General features: G+C 46.7%; 1 protein-coding gene across 3 annotated transcripts in view; it reads right to left on the reverse strand.

Annotated features, from left to right (window-relative positions):
* Positions 1-21,065, reverse strand: part of LOC143508614 (sodium/myo-inositol cotransporter 2-like) — a 44,794-nt gene that overhangs the window by 996 nt on the left and 22,733 nt on the right. The window contains exons 8-38 of one of the 3 annotated variants that reach the window (XM_076997257.1): positions 20,499-20,568; positions 20,074-20,361; positions 18,600-18,751; positions 18,216-18,356; positions 15,011-15,117; positions 14,493-14,661; positions 14,008-14,384; positions 12,203-13,765; positions 11,468-11,555; positions 10,808-10,897; positions 10,303-10,499; positions 10,041-10,196; positions 9,730-9,816; positions 9,480-9,609; positions 9,258-9,376; positions 8,243-8,407; positions 7,884-7,963; positions 4,685-4,862; positions 4,346-4,498; positions 4,144-4,248; positions 3,791-3,850; positions 3,573-3,677; positions 3,269-3,374; positions 2,862-2,942; positions 2,533-2,738; positions 2,172-2,307; positions 1,945-2,052; positions 1,621-1,768; positions 1,186-1,354; positions 632-847; positions 293-434 (exon numbers count right to left, since the gene is read on the reverse strand). In XM_076997257.1, the coding sequence (XP_076853372.1) occupies positions 293-434; positions 632-847; positions 1,186-1,354; positions 1,621-1,768; positions 1,945-2,052; positions 2,172-2,307; positions 2,533-2,738; positions 2,862-2,942; positions 3,269-3,374; positions 3,573-3,677; positions 3,791-3,850; positions 4,144-4,248; positions 4,346-4,498; positions 4,685-4,862; positions 7,884-7,963; positions 8,243-8,407; positions 9,258-9,376; positions 9,480-9,609; positions 9,730-9,816; positions 10,041-10,196; positions 10,303-10,499; positions 10,808-10,897; positions 11,468-11,555; positions 12,203-13,765; positions 14,008-14,384; positions 14,493-14,661; positions 15,011-15,117; positions 18,216-18,356; positions 18,600-18,751; positions 20,074-20,361; positions 20,499-20,568 (5,892 nt within the window). The other 2 variants (XM_076997258.1, XM_076997259.1) reach the window with 2 other exon arrangements.

Here is a 21,065-nt window from a genome sequence, read left to right on the forward strand (position 1 = left end):
ATAAAATGTTGAAATCTTAGATCAAGTCTAAAATACATGGACCTTCAGAGTCTCATTTACGCTTGGACCTTCTGGGGGAGTTTCCATGTACCAGGACTCAGCAAATATCACCTTCAGATTCTGATATAGCCATAATTGCAACTATGTGGCTCCCCCTGCTGGTTAAACTGTTATCGACATGGACCCGTGTCTACACTGAAAGTACCTTCGGGTGATTGCGTGGACCGAGGCTTTCACTCTGACCATTAAACATGGGGGTCATGCATGTAGTTCTCACCACAGGACAACAGACCTGTGGTGCAGTCGTCAACGTCCCCACTGCTCTCCTCCGTTTGCTGCAGTTCTCCAGCGTCAGGAACGTGAGATCCAGCTTCCTTATCCACCTCCCTACTCTGCACAGGGTCCAGCCTCGTGAACCACGTCAGACGACTTATCTGCAAAACACCAGACACACATACTGGCTAATGTGGCCTAAATACAAAATGCTGGATTCAGGCTGCTGTTCATGTCAGATTCTGTCCTGTACTTGCATAGAGATTTGGGTTTCTGCGCTCATTTGTTTTAATTGCTGTTTTCACAGGGGGTATTGTGAGTTTGTGGGGGGTGAGGGAGGTGTGTGTGCAGGACACACCTGTTCATCTGTGGGTTTCTCTGTGGCTAGACTGACACACACCACCACAGTCAGAGTGAGAAAAGACAGGATGATGGAGAAATACAGGTAGTGCACGTATTTGATAACGTCAGGCCTGCTGTCCGTCTCGTAGCACTGTGGCACTGGGTAGATGAAATCCAGAATCATCCTTACGAGTCCAACCAGCAGGCCCAGAACCAGGCCCCAGAATGCCCCCTGAGCAGGCACACGAGAGCTCAACAAGTCAAATTCAGGTCCATGTTCACATTCTCATGCCCAACTTATACTGCATGTTGTATGTACATACCCACACATAGTAATATAACATAACCTTTTTGTACCAGCCAACAATTTGAATGTATTCATTAACATTTATGGCTCAGGTACACAATGACAATATTAGTTATCCTTCAAATATATTTCTATTTAGATCACAAAAAAACACAGGTAGAAAATCCTTTCAAAGAAACGTACATGACTCAGGTCATGCACACATAACACATATCCCAGAATGCATCAGCAATGCTGCCTGCACATTTGCAGCACCAGAGTACCTTCTCATTGGTCCTTCTCCAGAAGCAGCCCATCAGAAACACCACAGAGACGGGGGGCTGTAGGTACGTGCTGATGGACTGGATGTAGATGAAAAGCTGTCCACCCTGACTGGCCTGAACCAGGGGGATCCACAACACTGACACCACCACTAATACAAGTACAAACACTCTGAACACACACACACACACATGCATAAAGCACTTTCTTAAACAATAGACAATACGCAGCACACAATAAGCTGCACAGAGCTTATTAATATGCTCAAGATCACTAAAACAGTGTTGATTTCTCCTCAGCCTTGGTTAACCTGGCGCTGATGGACCATGAGGACCGGGATGCAGTGATTTCGTAAAAGCCTGTGTTAGTGCAGCCACACTTGTGTCTTATAGCTGCCTGGGTGTCAGTGCTACCCTGTACGAGATGTGAGGTCTGACCTGCCCACGATCATCAGCTCCCACTCTGAAGCACGGCGTATGTGTCTCCACAGGTCCATGGTGAAGATGGTGCTGGAGCTGTTGAAGATGGAGGTCAGGGAAGACATCAGAGCTGCTAGCATCACAGCCATCATGAGACCCCGCAGACCTGAGCACACAGACACACACACACACACACACACACACACAGCATCACAGCCATCATGAGACCCCGCAGACCTGAGCGCACGCACACACACACCCACCCCCACACGCATCATTCCATGACAATTACATAAGTGAACACCACAGACAGAAGAGGCTGGTAAATATCAAAGTGTTCACCTGAAGGAAGGAGTTCCATCACCAGCTTGGCGTAAGCGATGTCTGAGCAGCCCACAGAACTGCCACAGATCCTCTTACACTCCTCCGGGTCGGCACACGCTACGTCATCTACAAAGTCACACGGCACACACACCCAACAGGTGTGCGAAGGTTGAACACTATGAGATGTGGGGAGAATATCCTCTGAATGAGGGCCATTCAAACATGCTAGTTAACACAGTACAGACCTGGAAAGAGTATTCTGCTGATCATCCCAGGTAGCAGCATCATGAAGAAGGGAAGGATCTTGAGGAACGCTGCCAGCAGAGAACCTCCTTTGGCATGCAGGAGGTTCTTAGCAGCCAGGGAACGCTGAACTATAACCTGTATACACACATGGGCTAATGACTGCTCAGTCATCTAATGTAAAGAGGATCACTCAAAGAACTACACCCAGGAAGCTATGTCTGCTGTAGGTCTACAGCCATCTTCAAAGACACAATGCACTGAAAAAATGCTGTTGTAAGATAGGCTTGGTAGCACAACGTGTCCAGTGTATGTGTCCTTGGTAGCTCGACAGAAGCCACTGTATAAATGACTTTTTTTCACCTGGTCAGAACACCAGTACCACATGGATGGGATGGACATGCCCAACAGTACTCCTGGCCAGGGTAGGTCAGAGGTCACAGGGTCACGGAAGAGGTGGAAGGCGTCTTCACGAGGGATCCCGCAGGTGGTGTTTGGCGGTCTAATGGAGGGGATGGCGCTGCTATATCTATCAAAGACAGCCTGCCAACCCCCAACCGCCACAAAACCTCCACCCACACAAAACGCGAGAGAAAGAGCAAGGTCAAAGGTTAGAGAACCAGAGTGGCGTCATTTTGTGTTTAATGTGCATGGAAATGTGTACACAAGAGGATTGGATAACGGGCACGTACTGAAGCCCGTAAGGGTCAGGGCCCCCATCACCATGATCAGAGTTTGTGCTGCATCCGTATAAATCACAGCCGCAAGACCACCTGTAATCAAAGCCAGACAGCGCACAGTGGGCACTGGACATTTCTCACACAGCACACCAATAGCAACACAAGAAACCTGTTTGCTGCATGTTTTATAAGATATAAAGCAGCTAAGGACCTGCAGTGAGGTAGAAAGACCCTCAAACCTGCCACTTTGAACAATTACAGCATTTGGCAGACGCCTCTGTCCAAACGGACATACAGAAGTGCTTTGTAGCCTCTATCAAAGACATACACTGGCATAAAGGGGTTGTGTGAAGATTATGGTCATGCTAAATCCTTGGGAAAGAAGGTAGTGAAGGTTCTTTGTTCTTCTTCGTACTCACCTGCTACCGTGTAGATGGCAGTGATGGCGAGAAGCAGAATGACAGCCAGGTAGATATCCCAGCCCAGTGCTTGCTGGATGAAGACTGCCCCAGCGTACATGTCCACCTGCGCACCGGCCACGCACACACACTCCATTCCATTGTACATGAACGCACACACACTTCTGTTTTTTTTATTTGTATTGAAAGGTGTTGCTTCCCTCTGCTGACCAATTAAAAACATTTTAAAGCTACTGCAAATGTTCAGAATTGTTCGGATCAGCGTACCGATACATACAAAACATCAAAATCATAATGAACTTACTGATATTTTTGTGAAGATGTAAATAAATAAATACAAGATGGCAATAAATATCTGAATTCGTTTGCCCCCAAATCTTCTCTGAAGATACTCAGGCATAGTTGTCACCTAGAAGAACACAGACACGCCTTTGATGAACAGTACGTGTAGTGCATATGTTGTATAAAACATCAGTCATGTACTGTGGTATACAGTCCAGAGGTCTGGGTGCATTCTCTCACCCCTGCAGCAATGTAGATGGGTAGGAAAAGCCAGCCAAGGAGAAGAACCATCAGCATACCCTGCCAGTGAGAATGAGCAGTAATATTACCCCATTGTACTGACATTCACTATATTTTCACTACATTTCCCATAATTCAACATGAATTCTAACTAGAAATTCAGGGACAACCATATCTAGGTCAATGCTGTTTTTCTGATTGCTGAATTTACAGTGTAGCTTATAATGCAGTCATATCTGAAATGGCAGTTAGTTTTGATTCTAATCTGGCTCCTATAAGTTTTCACTGGCTATTCCTCATCACTGTGAAAAACTCAGCATGATTTAAAACCATTTGGGGCATTTGAGTCTTACATTCCACTCGTACGCTATAGGGCCGACACCGGCCGCTGCTCCAGAACCCGCCAGCCCGATGAAATGGCCACTGCCCACGTTACTGGCAAACAGGGATGTGCCCACCTGCAGACAGAGCTCACCGTCATCACCCCCATCTCCAGTGGAGGACGGACGCACCTGACAACAGCCGTCCATGTTCGCAAGAGTTGCTGAAACTCACCGGCCACCATGTCATGTTTTTGCCCGCTAGGAAATATCCACTGACCGTGTTCCTCTTGGTCTTCCACATGGACTTGGAGTGAATGAGGTCAGACAACAAGGCAACAATGTGATACTCATGCACAGGCTTGAAACGATGTGTATCAGCTGATGTCTAAACCATTAACACGAATCAGAAAGAGATGGTTTGTTCAAATAAAAATGTTCCCAGGTTCAGATCACAGCTTGTTATAGAGCAACATTGTTTCAGTTGCAAAGCAATGTGGTTTATGTGCCTCAGAATCCACATTACGTTTACTGGAGCAAAATATAACATTGATGTTCTCGCAAAGAAACCTACCCATAGTCCCACGGCCAAGATCAATAAGAAATACAGCACTAGCACAGCTATATCAGCAGCAGGGAGAGTTTCTGGTCCCTTCTTGCCCTCTTCAGTGGGTGCAGGGGAGACATTAGGTATTTCCGTGGTAGCCATGATGTCAAAGGTCAAGTGGGTCAGGAAGCAAGTGTGGTTCACACTACAGTAAAATCAACTGTTGGTTATTCAATGGCATCGCTCATTCACACACATCCTCATATATAACACGTTCTCATATATATGAGGACACCTTATCATAAATGTTTGAGAACACATTATCAACCTTTTAAATGCACCATAAAAGCTGGTCTGAGATATCTATGGATTTCTCCAAAGTGAATTAGCGATTGTGATTTATAGCACAGCTTAATGGGTCTACAGCATCTACAACCTATGTGGTAAAATATTACTGCTCGCAACATATGTTAAGACTATGAACCTGTTCTTTGAATGAACTACGCAGCCATTGTGCTTTGAAGATAACATTTAGATTTAGTCCCTCTTTGTTTCTAAATAGCTTTTATTAAAACTAAATGCTGAACTGAAGATTAAATATTGACCAATCATATAGAATGCATTTTTACCCCAGCAGATCTGAATTTCATATCACAACACAATCCATTTTGCACTTGCATTACAAATGGTCTTGCAGTTATTCATGTCGAGATGAGGTGACTTCATTCATGAAATAAATAATAAAATCACATTAAAGACGGTCCTGGAGAGCCGTCCGGGTGTCGTGAACAGATCAGTTAGCACACGACACCCTTTCACCATCACCACCACGCAACACCTTCTCACCACGAAGTGAGACGCCTCTGAGCAAACGCTCACCACTGAGTCACGACTGCCTATTACAGCAGCTTCCTGCAACTGTGTGACAGGTGCACGAACGTCGGCCCGCACAACGCCATCTGCACATCTATCAGGAAAAAGATCCACTCACCGGTGGTCACATGCGGAGACAGCGGTCTGGGCTTTGTTAGCGTTCACATGGTGCTACAGTGTGTCGCCTGTCAACAACTTTCACCCTTCAGACACGTAACACGTCCATTGCAGTCTACAAGTCCTTCTTGACCAAGGGATCAAATTCCGATTTTCTTTCAATCTTATATAAGACTACACATGCTGGTTAAAATGTAAGGAAGTTTTATTACCAAAACGTTAACAGAGTGATGTTGCAATTGCAAATATCCACAGTTAAAGAGTAGAGTGACAACAGTTTAAGACATGTTGGAGCAAAGCAAAGAAAACATTTAATCAATTGCATTAAATTAAGTCCCTCAAATGAATGGCATACACCAGATACTGTAGATGCTGAACTGTTGCTTTGAGAGGACTGAAGAATATGCATATTCTTCTACATTTCCATACACATTTGCATACAAGTGCAGGACATTTCAGTACATTCATAATTGTTTAGCTACTGAACACAAGTTCAGGACTTTAAACATGAGGAAAGGGCTGAGGGTCATGGCAGCAGGGTGTGTGAGCATGACCTCCGCATACTACACACACACCTCCACATACTGCTACAGCCATGACGGCTGTGTCTCAGACCACTCAGATAACAAACAATACCAAGATAGGAATAAAATTAAACAGAATATAAATGTCAAGAAGCAATAAAATCACTATTTTAAATAATGGGAAGTGGCATGTGTGGGTTCTGTTTCATTATGCTGTTAATTACTATTAGGAATCACAGTTGTGTTTTTAAATATTGACAAACCTGTGATTATATATATATATATATTTTTTTATTATATTGCAACCTCCCTGGACCTTTAAATCTGAATGTAAACAGCTATGATAATTGCAATACATTTACAATACAATGTACATATTTTTCATTATGAAAAATTCAAAACTTGGAAAAAAAAAAGGGGAATCAGTTTTAACTGCACTATATTAGTACAGTAAACAACAATAATGTTCCACATAGAACACCTAAAATAATAAATAATAATAAATAATAATAAATTATGAAATAATCACAAATTAATTCAGAATATACACAATCATTTCCTCTTCAAATAAATACAGCTTCATCTGCTTCTCCCATTTTGCACATTTCATGCATGTAAAAGTATTAATTGAACATAATAGAATTATATTATAGCAACTCAATGGCTTTCACATTTAAAGCAACATAGGATGATAAAAAAAAAGATCACAGAATCTGTTAATGCCGAAACAGGATTGTAGTGGCGTTCTACTACCAACCCTGAAAAACCATCGCCAACAAACTCTTTGGATCAAACCACATCCTGTTTATGTGATCATCATGGATACTGACTGAGGAAAAAAAGCAACGCAATATAGAATAAAAGTCCCCTACTCTTCTCACAGCAGTGCTACTACAATAGATCTAGACAAACTATAACCTCTTATAATATTATTTCATATCATATTACATCTAAACATCCTGCAAATGAGGAATCGCTCTATAAGGTAAGACATTAGCATAATTATAAATCAACAGCATATCCCTATAATAGACACATTATATCCAAGTGTCCTCTGTAAGTACATTCTATGAGAGTCAATTGAATCTCTTGAACAAAGATCTCAGGCATTCTGAACACAAAATAATCTATATTCAAATCTATACCAATGCATTTTCCCCAAGCATTCACTCTTTCATTTCATTTCATTCACTCTTTCATTTCATTTCATTCACTCTTTCATTTCATTTCATTCACTCGTTCATTTCATTCACAGTTCTGCTCACATTTTACATTTCACTTATTCAACACTGTATCTAAATGTATATGTACATTAGAACACATATTGGTCGTCTTCTGGTACTACATACATTCTGTTCACTAAAAACGTCCAACAAGTAGCTATACGTGCTATCAACAGTTATAGGCCTTCTGTTATTTTACTTTTATCTGTCTTCAAAGTGGAAACCTGTAAACCGACTTAAAAAGAATTAGGAACTCCATGTAGACTTCGCCACAGGTCCAAAGGAAAATATATGAAGCCAGTTTCGGTGCAGTGAAGTGTGTGTATTGCAAAGGTTTCTCCTCATTCATCTGTATTGGTCACTATGTGTGTGCAAGCCTGTGTGGTATATAAGTATGGAACTAAAAATCAATGTGTTTTAATTAATGTGAATGTTTATAGGAATATGTGCGTGTTGCGTGTTGCATGTTGCGTGTGTATGTCTCCTCACCACGCCAGAGGAGACGCCATGCGGGGACTGCGGGGGCTTCTTGGAGGGTTCTCTGTGGCCTGGTTATCCATTAGAGCTCTCTGTAATACACACACACGCACACACACACGCACACACACACGCACACACACACGCACACACACACACAACCTTGATAATATGAACAAGTTAATACAATGCTATGCTTCCTGCACTGGAGTGTCACTGTATTACAGTGAAATGTCCCACAGTGTACCACAAACACTGCACTAATGACAAACTAGCCAATCATCAGAATCAGTCCAGAAGCAGGTTTTTGAGCCACATGAGACACATTCACAGCAGGAATGTAATTTCCACGCAGTGTCTGAGCGACTCACGTCGAACTTGGAGATGAACTCGGCAAAGATGCCAAAGAAAGCCTCGGTGGTGGTGGCCTTGCCGTCCTCGCCGAAGAAGGAGGCCACCTTGTAGAACTCCTCCATGGCTCTCTGCTGCAGCGACTCCAGAGACTGCACGGCGGGGTGGCTGTTCTCCAGGAAGCCCTGCGCACGCCGACAGGTTAAGGCTCAGCCTCTCAGCCTGGGACAGACCACTCCACATATACACCTCTCCAATCAGGAGTACCAAATCATCTACATTTTCTAGTAAGAAACCCATTTCTAACCTGAAATTTCTAACCTAAACACAACTATCAAGAGTACTGGAGCACTTCACTACATGACCTGTTATGCATGTTGTTTATGACCTCTGTTGAATAAACAATATTAGGGGTTGTGTGTGTGTGTCCATTTGTGTTTCCGTCTGTCTGTCTGTGTTAGAAACATTTTGTGCTCCTCTAGTTCACCTGGTGGAGCAAATAGTGCAACGTGAAAGCAACACCAAGGTCAAAGGTCACCAAGGTCAAAGGTTTGTTTCCAGAGAGCTCACATACTGCCTTACTGGGAACTACGCAAGTCACTCTGGAACAGAGCAATTACCAAATGCTGCAAATGTAGAAAGTCCCAAATATACAGTGAAGAGGTGAGCTGCCACAATGACCTTCTCCAAGGCACCAGCTCATCCATGTCACCTAAAACAACTTCACAACTCGGTCATGTTTACGTCCACTAACTGATGCTAATGTTTACCTTGTTTAAGCTGTTTAACACCTTTAAGTCTCCTGTTAAATAGTAAATCATTAACTTTAAGCAGGAAAGGTTTTGACTCCAGATGCTGCTTGGATTTACAATTCAAAAGGGTCATTCATTTCTCATATGGCATTATTCAACACTGCTGCATACCCAGGGACTCGCCATAGTGAGGTTCTGAAGCCCCCCACCCCCACCACCACACCACACCACCCCCACCATCGTGCCACACACAGGGCCTGGAGAGGTGGTGTTGGAAGGATACACTCATAATGACAGCGAAGCGGTCCTCAGCGTTGGCTGGCATCGTCAGGCAAGCTGAACGGATATCCTGGATAGTGGAGTGCAGGTCATTCAGGTCTGCGGTGATGTTCCTCTGATTAACTACACATAAAACAGCACCGGAGAAAATAGGGCATCTCATTAGGCCTCCGTCCAGTGCCAGGACCGGTCTACAAACCCGTGTCATTGGATCACAGCTGCTCACCTTTGGCTGCAAGGGGGACAGTTCTGAGCTCTTTGGCAAAGTCCAGCACCTCAGGGAAATGTTGGCACAAAGATTTGACCAGGATATGCAGGAAAGTGGATTTGCCGTCCACCGTTTTGGTAGTGCCAAGCTACAAAGTAAAAGCGATAGAAGCCATAGACATCACAACTTACAAAAAAACATATTTACAGCCAATCTCCAATCATCAGAGTGGGAAAAAAAGTCCATACAAATCAATAAAACCACTCACTTCAGTGAGGAAATTTATCTTGAAGCCTGTCGTCTTACATCCCTTGGGCTGGCCATTGTTCAGGTAATTCCCCATGGCAAGGACAAACTGGAAAATCCAAGATAAAAAGAGAATGGACTGAGCGCTAACGACAGGCGGCTGAGCGCTAACGACAGGCAGCTGAGCGGTCACGCCGTGTCTGTTACACTCGTGCAGTACTACATCACAAAGCTCCAGGGTACGATATCTCTCGGATGTAATAGAGGAGCATGTTATTATGCCGTCGTTGGTCGGGCACTTCCTAGAGACGTGATGAAGGGACGATGACGTACCTCCAGAATCTTTGCCAGCTTCTTACTGTTCTTGAGCTCCGTGGAGGCCTTGTAGACGCAGTCGTAGCCTCCCCTCATCTCCTCCGTCTTCTCCTGCAGCGTGCACTTAAAGTGCAGGCTCCTCAAACGCGTCTTGTACTCGGGCACGGACAGCATCTGGAAACAGACGGACACACACACACACACGTGTGCGGTTCCTGCGAGATGTTCCGTCCATAACCGTGCACGTCAGGTATTTGCGGTGTTTTATGCGTGTCCCAACCTGCAGGACGAACTGGTCAGGCTCGCTGAGCTTGCTGGGGTCGTCCACATACTGCTCGTACTGACTGACCTCCTCGTCGTCGGGCGCATACAGGAGCAGCTGCTTGATGTGCGCTGCCTCCAAGCGATCGCTGGACATGGTCATGAGCACGTGACGCAGCTCACCCGGAGACAGCTTCAGGTGGGCGATCAGGATGGCTGCAGTGCGCATGGAGCAGACAGTTTGACAGGGGTTAGCATATCAGTTAGGCAAAGGCTAAGGCCTCTGTGACAGCCTAACCTGGCTAGCAACATTCGACAAGCTAGCACCAGCTTACAGCATCAGAAGTGCTCTAGCATGAGCTGACAACACTGAACGGTGGTCAGCAAAGCATACGAGAGACTGGCAAAATTGTAAACATTTGTAATGGAAATGTGACAAAATCTCACATAAGCACAACCTGCACAAGCTTTTCGCCACGAAGCACAATTGGACGCTGGACATTGGACACAAAGTATTCACTCACAGGCATTGTAGGCTTTCTTATGGGAGAGAATCTCAATGACATCTTTCTTTTTGAATGTCTCAGGCTGAGGTGTGGGTTCTGGAACAGACACTGACACACAAAACACAGAGTATGTGAAGAAAAAAATATTAGTTAGAAAATAATTATTTTTAAAATAAAATAACTTTATTTTAATTTATTTTATTTTAATTTTCCTCGCCACTGTCGCCTTTGGCTTGCTCATTAGGGTTCTGGACCCATAGTATTGTTTACCTTGTAAACCCTGTAAAGCTGCTTTGCAACAACTTGAGTTGTTAAAAGCGCTATACAAATAAACTTTGATTGATTGATTGATTGATAACAGAACTAGAAATCAATTAACCTACGATTGGGCCAGTTATATGAAATTCTGAACTGTTAAGAAGAAAGTAGCAGGAATATGATAAAAGGACATGAAAACATTGTGTCATAAAAATATACAAACGTTTGTCAGTTTGTGTCAAACCAAGTCTGCTGTCTCCTGTCACATAAATAAAAGGCTTTTTTAATGGGCATGAAGAGGAGGTTTGATCTTCTAAATATTTGCTTCCATTATAAGAGTTGGTTCTCGCTCTGTCTCTCTTCTTTTCTCTCTCTCACACACTCTTTCCACACACACACCCACACACACATTTTACTCACTGGGACCCTTTTGTGTGCCAAAATGCAACTCCAGGTCCAGGTATTTCACCATGTCACTGAGCTTGTCATAATCAGAATCCTCTCCAAGCTGCAGTAAAGAAAACAGACCTCCTCTAGCACACACTCGGCACTGATGGACTTAAACACAGTCCCACACTCAGTTGCTGCAGTCTGAAATAAACTCACACAGTCCCAGCAGGCCTAAATTCCTTTACTCCTGGTGGACTTTATTAAGAGTCCCACACTTACTGTTGTTCTGTTGCTGTTATAGCAGCCATGGCAATACAGGTGCCTCAAAAGACTTCCTTTTAAGAACTCCTCTTTGACATCACATAATCCAAAGGCCATCAACATGTATATAATGATGAAGGCTCTGACAGTTTTTTTCCCTAAGTGCCAACTTCTTCAATTCCAATTAACCATCTCAAGAGTGCTCTCACTGGGTATAGGGTATAGATGGGTATAAGTCTAGGTACCAAAATGTTGATGAAGCTTTGGTGAGGCTAAATGAGGACATAATTCTACAGCAATGTTAAAGAGACAAAAAAGGTTTCTTGAACTTGTTTTATTGTTGAGATTATTCATTTAGTGCATTAATCTTCCGAAAAATGGGCTCCCTAACCTTTGTTTAACAAGATTGTTTGCTTAAAGAAGTTAATTGGAAAGAAAATCTCCTAAAGCATAATTTTACTCCTGTTTATGATGCTACAGATGGAAGTTGTGTGGGTGCCTCACCTGTCCCCAGATAGTTCCTTCAGAGTTCTCCACCTGCTCCCAGCGCAGTCTCTTCACACTCATATGGCTGGAGTCCGATTTCGGTGGTGAGGACCGGGGCAGTGGGGGTGGCATACAGGGTGGAGGCAGTGGTGGAGGTGGAGGGGGCTCCACGGTGGAGCCCTCGTGGTGGTGAGACGGGGGAGGAGGTTGTGGTTGAGCTTCATGGTGATGCTGATGGTGCATGGGGTGGGGGCTCTGCCTGGCCTGGGTGGCAGCGTGGGACTGTTGGGTTGGGTGTGGCTGTGTCGGCTGCTGCTGGTGTTGCTGTTGGTGCTGTTGGGGTGGGGGTTGGGCTGGAGGCTGGGGCTGGAAGGTGGAGAGGATCTGGGTCTGGTAGGGCTGTTGGGGTTGGTGGATGAGATGGTACTGGGGGCTGGACTGTATGGGCTGTGTCTGATGGATGTGGTGAATCTGATGGATGTGGTGTGATGGGTGAGTGGGTGGAGCAGGCTGGGCTTGTGGGTAGGCGTGGTGAGCCTGAAGAATTTGGTGGCTCTGCAGTTGACTGGGATGAATAGACATGGGTTGATGGCCTGGATGGAGCTGTTGAGCTTGGTGAATGACATGAGCATTTGATTGGTCAACCTGATGTATCTGCCTGTCGGCTCTCTCCATCTTTTCTATCCTCTCCATGCGTTCTAAGCGCTCCATCCTCTCCAGTCTGTCCAGCCTGTCCATGGAGCTGGACAGATGGGCTTGATGGCTTTGATGATGAACATGGTGAACCTGCTGACTTGGATGTATGGGGGGAGGCTGATGAAAATCATAAACGTGTCTATCAGACCTCTCCATCCTCTCGATCCGGTCAAGCCTGTCCATGGAGCTGGAGAGCTGTGTCTGGTGGGAGTGATGTGGCTGGTGGCTCTGATGAATTTGGTGGCTCGATTGAGGCGACTGAGCCTGATGGACTTGGTGACTCTGTCGAACCTGATGACCCTGATGGATCTGATAACTTTGCTGAACCTGCTGGCTTTGCTGAGCCTGGTGGTGCATTTGGTAGATGGCATGGCGTGGGATGGATGAGGGAGACAGGTCGGGGGAGGGAAGTGGGGGCAGGGACTGGTGCATCTGCTGCAGAGGGTGCTGGGGGTGCACTGTGGCCTGGGCTGGTAGAGAGTGGTGCTCCTGGAGAACCTGGTGAGCCATCAGCTCTTCTCGAGTCGGGAGCACCTTGTGGATGGACTGTCTCTTGAGTGGAGGGTTAGCCCGGGGTGGGGGTGGAGGTGGAGGCCCCGGGTGACGTCGGAAGGTGAGCTGTCGAGATGTGTGGTCAGGGGTGAAGCTTGCGGGAAGAGGGGGGTCGTTAAACTGGACAGGTGGCGGGGGAGGTGGAGTGAGGGGTGGAGGTGGAATATGCTCAGAGCTGGAAGAATAGGTGAGGGAGCTAGCATCCTCGCTACTGCTGTGCATCTCACTGGCACTGCTGAGCTCAGGGGGGATATAGGGTCCCTCATCTTCCTCCTCATCTTCCTCTTCCATGTCTTCATCCTCCTCGTCCTGGAGGGTCATCTGGACCACATCCTGATGTTACCATTAAACACATGGATATACAATGGTCAGTTCGTGCCTCTTACACAGTTAAAATCAGCGGTTTTAAGTTAACTCCTACAGAGTTAAACTGTGTATCATTTAACTATGTAGGTGTAAATTTAACCATTCAGAGAATCACCATGGGAAAATGAACAACCTTAGTCACAAAAACAGCTGTCAGCACTATGTAGTACCACATCAAAACAACTGATCTTGGATCAGTGAACTCCCACCTCCTCATAGTCATTCTCCGGAGACAGGAAGTCATCCACAGACAACTGCTGACCAAGCTGCTCACTGAGGGCCTCCATGAACAGGTCCGTGTCCGCGCTGCGTGGTGGACGTGAGAACGTGTAGCGCTTCTTACGGATGGGAGGACTGTGCACGTAGTCGGGGGGGCTGGGAGGGTAGTCGGGAGGTGAGGGCGGGGAGAGCGGGGGGCTGTCCAGGCTAACGTAGGGATTGGACTCGGTGCTGTCCTGGGACTGGGGCTCTGGGGGATAGCAGGGGCACGGCGGACTGGGCAGGGGCTCGGCCCAGCTGACAGGCTGGGGGGGCGGGGGCGGGGGCGGGGGAGGTGGGGGTTGCGCCGATGCTGCCTTACGACTCCCTGCAGGGTAATGAAGGACAGGAAACACTGAGCCATCAACCCATCAACCCCAACAGACAGCTGTTCTCTGGAGAAGAACCAGAATCTTCTTTGGTAGCTGTAGCCTACCTGAAGTAGCCCGTACAGAAGGGGAGGAGGAGTGTATTCTGACGGACTGGCTGGAGGAGTGGGGGAAGGCGTCCAGCAGCGTTTCAGGGGCAGGAGGTGGCCGGCTCTTCAGGGATTTGGATCTTTTTCCCGCATGCACATTTTCTAGCTCAGCATACACTGCAGAAAGCTTCATATAGATACAGAAAGTCACTAAGCATCAGAGATTAATTAGAAACTAAAACATCAGAGGTTAATCAGAGATTAGTCACTAAACATCAGAGATTCCCTCTCATTACCAGCCACAATGTCAGCTATCGTCTTCAGGACATTCAAAAGGTTTTCTTACTAAACTGAGCCAAGACTGAATAAGGATAATGCCATCCCTTATTCTATTGTACACACTTGACTTTTGTTTTAAGTAATCTAACTGACAATATTTATCTCATAAACTTGACATTTTAATCTTTCTTTAGGTAATTTCCCAAGACTACGGCTGAACCGAACCCAGCGCTCCACCGGGACGTGTGTGAACTCACATTAGTGAGGTTGTTGGGTGTCTCAGGGAGAGAGGTCCCATCTCCTGACTGTCGTTCCCCGGGGGCCAGTCTCATAGGAGCAACATCTACTGGCTCCGTGCGGATCCCTGACACAGACAAGAAACTCATTTGAAACATGAAAGTTCTAACTAACTAAACCCACACTGTTCTGTTGTGTAATATAGTCTAGAACAGTGTTAGAGCGACAGGGATTGCTGAGTGTATTGAGTTATCTGGTGCAGTGTGGTACCCATTCCCAGGTGGGTGTATTGAGTAATCTGGTGCGGTGTGGTACCCATTCCCAGGTGGGTGTATTGAGTAATCTGGTGTGGTGTGGTACCCATTCCCAGGTGAGTGTATTGAGTAATCTAGTGAAGTGTGGTACCCATTCCCAGGTGGGTGTATTGAGTAATCTGGTGTGGTGTAGTACCCATTCCCAGGTGGGTGTATTGAGTAATCTGGTGCAGTGTGGTACCCATTCCCAGGTGAGTGTATTGGGTAATCTGGTGCGGTGTGGTACCCATTCCCAGGTGAGTGTATTGAGTAATCTGGTGCAGTGTAGTACCCATTCCCAGGTGGGTGTATTGAGTAATCTAGTGCAGTGTGGTACCCATTCCCAGGTGGGTGTATTGAGTAATCTGGCGTGGTACCCATTCCCAGGTGAGTGTATTGAGTAATCTGGCGTGGTGTGGTACCCATTCCCAGGTGAGTGTATTGAGTAATCTGGCGGAGTGTGGTACCCATTCCCAGGTGGGTGTATTGAGTAATCTGGTGCAGTGTGGTACCCATTCCCAGGTGGGTGTATTGAGTAATCTAGTGCAGTGTGGTACCCATTCCCAGGTGGGTGTATTGAGTAATCTGGCGTGGTGTGGTACCCATTCCCAGGTGAGTGTATTGAGTAATCTGGTGCGGTGTGGTACCCATTCCCAGGTGGGAGAATTGAGTAATCTGGTGCGGTGTGGTACCCATTCCCAGGTGGGTGTATTGAGTAATCTGGTGCAGTGTGGTACCCATTCCTAGGTGAGTTTATTGGGTAATCTGGTGCGGTGTGGTACCCATTCCCAGGTGAGTGTATTGAGTAATCTGGTGCAGTGTGGTACCCATTCCCAGGTGGGTGTATTGAGTAATCTAGTGCAGTGTGGTACCCATTCCCAGGTGGGTGTATTGAGTAATCTGGCGTGGTACCCATTCCCAGGTGAGTGTATTGAGTAATCTGGCGTGGTGTGGTACCCATTCCCAGGTGAGTGTATTGAGTAATCTGGCGGAGTGTGGTACCCATTCCCAGGTGGGTGTATTGAGTAATCTGGTGCAGTGTGGTACCCATTCCCAGGTGGGTGTATTGAGTAATCTAGTGCAGTGTGGTACCCATTCCCAGGTGGGTGTATTGAGTAATCTGGCGTGGTGTGGTACCCATTCCCAGGTGAGTGTATTGAGTAATCTGGTGCGGTGTGGTACCCATTCCCAGGTGGGAGAATTGAGTAATCTGGTGCGGTGTGGTACCCATTCCCAGGTGGGTGTATTGAGTAATCTGGTGCAGTGTGGTACCCATTCCTAGGTGAGTTTATTGGGTAATCTGGTGCGGTGTGGTACCCATTCCCAGGTGAGTGTATTGAGTAATCTGGTGCAGTGTGGTACCCATTCCCAGGTGGGTGTATTGAGTAATCTAGTGCAGTGTGGTACCCATTCCCAGGTGGGTGTATTGAGTAATCTGGCGTGGTGTGGTACCCATTCCCAGGTGAGTGTATTGAGTAATCTGGCGTGGTGTGGTACCCATTCCCAGGTGAGTGTATTGAGTAATCTGGTGCAGTGTGGTACCCATTCCCAGGTGGGTGTATTAAGTAATCTGGCGCGGTGTGGTACCCATTCCCAGGTGAGTGTATTGAGTAATCTGGCGTGGTGTGGTACCCATTCCCAGGTGAGTGTATTGAGTAATCTGGCGGAGTGTGGTACCCATTCCCATGTAGGTGTATTGGGTAATCTGGCGCGGTGTGGTACCCATTCCCAGGTGGGTGTATTGAGTAATCTGGCATGGTGTGGTACCCATTCCCAGGTGAGTGTATTGAGTAATCTGGCGTGGTGTGGTACCCATTCCCAGGTGAGTGTATTGGGTAATCTGGCGCGGTGTGGTACCCATTCCCAGGTGGGTGTATTGAGTAATCTAGTGCAGTGTGGTACCCATTCCCAGGTGGGTGTATTGAGTAATCTGGCGTGGTACCCATTCCCAGGTGAGTGTATTGAGTAATCTGGCGTGGTGTGGTACCCATTCCCAGGTGAGTGTATTGAGTAATCTGGCGGAGTGTGGTACCCATTCCCAGGTGGGTGTATTGAGTAATCTGGTGCAGTGTGGTACCCATTCCCAGGTGGGTGTATTGAGTAATCTAGTGCAGTGTGGTACCCATTCCCAGGTGGGTGTATTGAGTAATCTGGCGTGGTGTGGTACCCATTCCCAGGTGAGTGTATTGAGTAATCTGGTGCGGTGTGGTACCCATTCCCAGGTGGGAGAATTGAGTAATCTGGTGCGGTGTGGTACCCATTCCCAGGTGGGTGTATTGAGTAATCTGGTGCAGTGTGGTACCCATTCCTAGGTGAGTTTATTGGGTAATCTGGTGCGGTGTGGTACCCATTCCCAGGTGAGTGTATTGAGTAATCTGGTGCAGTGTGGTACCCATTCCCAGGTGGGTGTATTGAGTAATCTAGTGCAGTGTGGTACCCATTCCCAGGTGGGTGTATTGAGTAATCTGGCGTGGTGTGGTACCCATTCCCAGGTGAGTGTATTGAGTAATCTGGCGTGGTGTGGTACCCATTCCCAGGTGAGTGTATTGAGTAATCTGGTGCAGTGTGGTACCCATTCCCAGGTGGGTGTATTAAGTAATCTGGCGCGGTGTGGTACCCATTCCCAGGTGAGTGTATTGAGTAATCTGGCGTGGTGTGGTACCCATTCCCAGGTGAGTGTATTGAGTAATCTGGCGGAGTGTGGTACCCATTCCCATGTAGGTGTATTGGGTAATCTGGCGCGGTGTGGTACCCATTCCCAGGTGGGTGTATTGAGTAATCTGGCATGGTGTGGTACCCATTCCCAGGTGAGTGTATTGAGTAATCTGGCGTGGTGTGGTACCCATTCCCAGGTGAGTGTATTGGGTAATCTGGCGCGGTGTGGTACCCATTCCCAGGTGGGTGTATTGAGTAATCTAGTGCAGTGTGGTACCCATTCCCAGGTGGGTGCCGATGACGAGGTCGTCTGAACTGCGGCCCCTCACGCTGCTTCTGTAGGTGGTGCCGGTCACCTTCATCGAGCTGCTGCGTCGATGGGGCTCTGGGGGCTGGGGCTCTGGTTCTGGCACCGGCACTGGTTTACAACACACACACACACACGCAAACACACACACGCACGCACACACACGCACACACACACACGCAAACACACGCACACACACGCACGCACGCACACGCACGCACACGCACTAGTCACACACCCAGTCTGGATGGATGATTTAATCTGATATTAAATGGGTCTTGCTTGGCATTAAGCACATAGAAATAATACTAGGAAAGGTCAGATATAAGCATTTTCAAAATGACACAGACATACATGTGACTTTGTATCCGAGGAAGCGTGAGATCTTGTTTTGGCAGTGCTCCTGCTCCTCGTACGTGAGTAGCTGGTAAATGAACTGCCAGATCACCTGTTTAGCTGGAGTGTCCAGCACAGGAAACACGTCCACGATGAGAGTGTCCACATTCCTGGCACAACAACAGCAGCGAGATCACACCTTCGTAAGATTTAGAGGGTGTGTATCTAGACTTACAGGTCTCATAAAAGCGTTAAAAAGGCTAAAAGCACACACACACACACACACACAAACACAAACACAGCCTTATTCTTAGACATTTTTGGAAGGCTTATACACTCACAGACAGTGTATAATCCAAACATTAGGATTAATCCAAACATTAGGATTGACTCAACTAAGAATTAGTGTCACAGTACAGCCCCTGGCCCCTCCCTTTGGGCGTGTGGAGGTGTGGTCTATGTCTGGTTGTGTCTACATGTGTATTTCCTTGGGTGTGGTTCTATGTGTGCTCACTTGGGTCTCATCATCACTTGTGTCTTGTTTAGTTTATCTATATAATGTGTGTTTACTAGGGGTGGGCATAGATAAATTTTTTAAATCTAGATTAATCTCACTGAAATCCTGAAATTAATCTAGATTAATCTAGATTAATCTATATTAAAATGGCTCATATGCGTGCTACCCAAGTAATGACTAAAAGTCCGTTTTTGAGATAGGGTTTCTTAATACAGAGGGTGCATTAGACCAGGGACTCATCTCCTGTTTTCAAAATGCATCAATGACTGCTTGAGAAAGCTGTTCTACTTTGATACTTGAAGAAAAAAAAAAACATGCTCAATAAAATGTAGGCTACTCGTGTTCAACGGTTTATTCAGTTAAACATGAATTTGTAAGCCTACATACTGTATATTAAATAACATGTTTATTCAGCTAAACATGATATTTGAAATGTAAGCCAACATTTAGTACATTTAACCTCACAGACGTAATTTTCAAAAGTCAGTTTTGGTCCTCTGTAGTTTTAACGGTTAAAAAGAAATATTTAAATAGCGACGAATCTAGCGCTAGGACCATGCAGAAAACGACCGCTCCGAGCTCCGCTCCGGTAACACTTTACTTTCCTAAAAATGAATTTTCCATGAAGCAAACCTGGCGACTTCGTGGCTGCATCCATGTAAAAACATGTACGATTTGTAATTCTCAGGTTTAAAAACTCGTTCTCGCCCCTACTGTGCAATTTGGTTAGGAATACAGCCGAGCTAAACTATCAAGTTGAAAGTCATCATAGTTTGCTTACCCATTTTGACCCAGTTACCAACCCAACTTTAAGAATAGATTAACGGCGATAATTTTTATATCGCCCGATAAGAGTATCAAATTAACGACCGCCGTTAACGCTGTTAACGGCCCACCACTAGTGTTTACACAGTGTCCCATGCTCATCTTTGAGTGTACACATTTATTGACAGGATGGCGGGGGGCGACCCTCACCTGTGCTGGAAGAAGGCCTCCAGGGCCTTGCAGACGGTGTACCTCTCGTGCAGCGTGAGCAGGTGCTCCAGCTGCTGGCCGAAGGTGCGGCCCTGCACGCGGATGCTGGGCGGCAGGATCTCGGCCACCCACTGCAGGGAGGTGAGGGCGGGCGAGCGGGAGCGGGGGGAGGCCTCCGGCGCCTCGGGTTCGGCCAGCGTCAGGCCCGGCGGCCCGTCCTCCACCACCAGTGAGGGCATGGCGCCACTACCCTGCAGCATGGCCACCACCTTCTCGTGGGAGCAGCTCCTGGGGGGAGAGAGGCTCGCAGTGAGGGTCGCAGTGGGGATCGCAGTGGGGGTCGCAGTGAGGCTCGCAGTGGGGGTCGCAGTGAGGACATGAACGTTGTTGGGAATACCAAGAAGGGTAATAAAGCCCAAGCTCACCTCATGTCCAGCCCATTGAGAAATAAGATACGATCCCCAGGTTTGAGGCCTGCTTTCTCAGCTGGGCTACCTGGAAAAGGACACACACACACACACACACACACACACACACACACACACGTACGTTATGCATTTTGCCACCACTTAGCAGGAGTTTAACACAAACTCAGATGAGGTTGGCCCTCCTAGTTGTTCCCATAGAACAACGCCCAATTCTAACTCTACACTGCGTGATGAAGGGGGAGACAGTATGAGCGAATCCTTTCTCTGCCTTCACAGACGGCCGGTTATTTCTAGACTGGTTGTGGGAAGTGTAAATTGAAGGGGATCAACATCTGATGAACACACAACTCCACCACCTGTGCCCCTCTGACTCAGCCCTGCTAGGGTGACTGGTCCAGGGTTTGTGCTATGTACACAAACACACACACACACACGCATTAGCAAACAATCACTGAAGAGGCCAGGAATAGATAACACACTGAAAAATTAAACAGATCTTATACACATACACACACACACACACACACACACACACACACACACACACACACACACACACACACA

This window comes from Brachyhypopomus gauderio, chromosome 2 (assembly GCF_052324685.1).
Source record: "Brachyhypopomus gauderio isolate BG-103 chromosome 2, BGAUD_0.2, whole genome shotgun sequence".
NCBI lineage: Eukaryota > Metazoa > Chordata > Actinopteri > Gymnotiformes > Hypopomidae > Brachyhypopomus > Brachyhypopomus gauderio.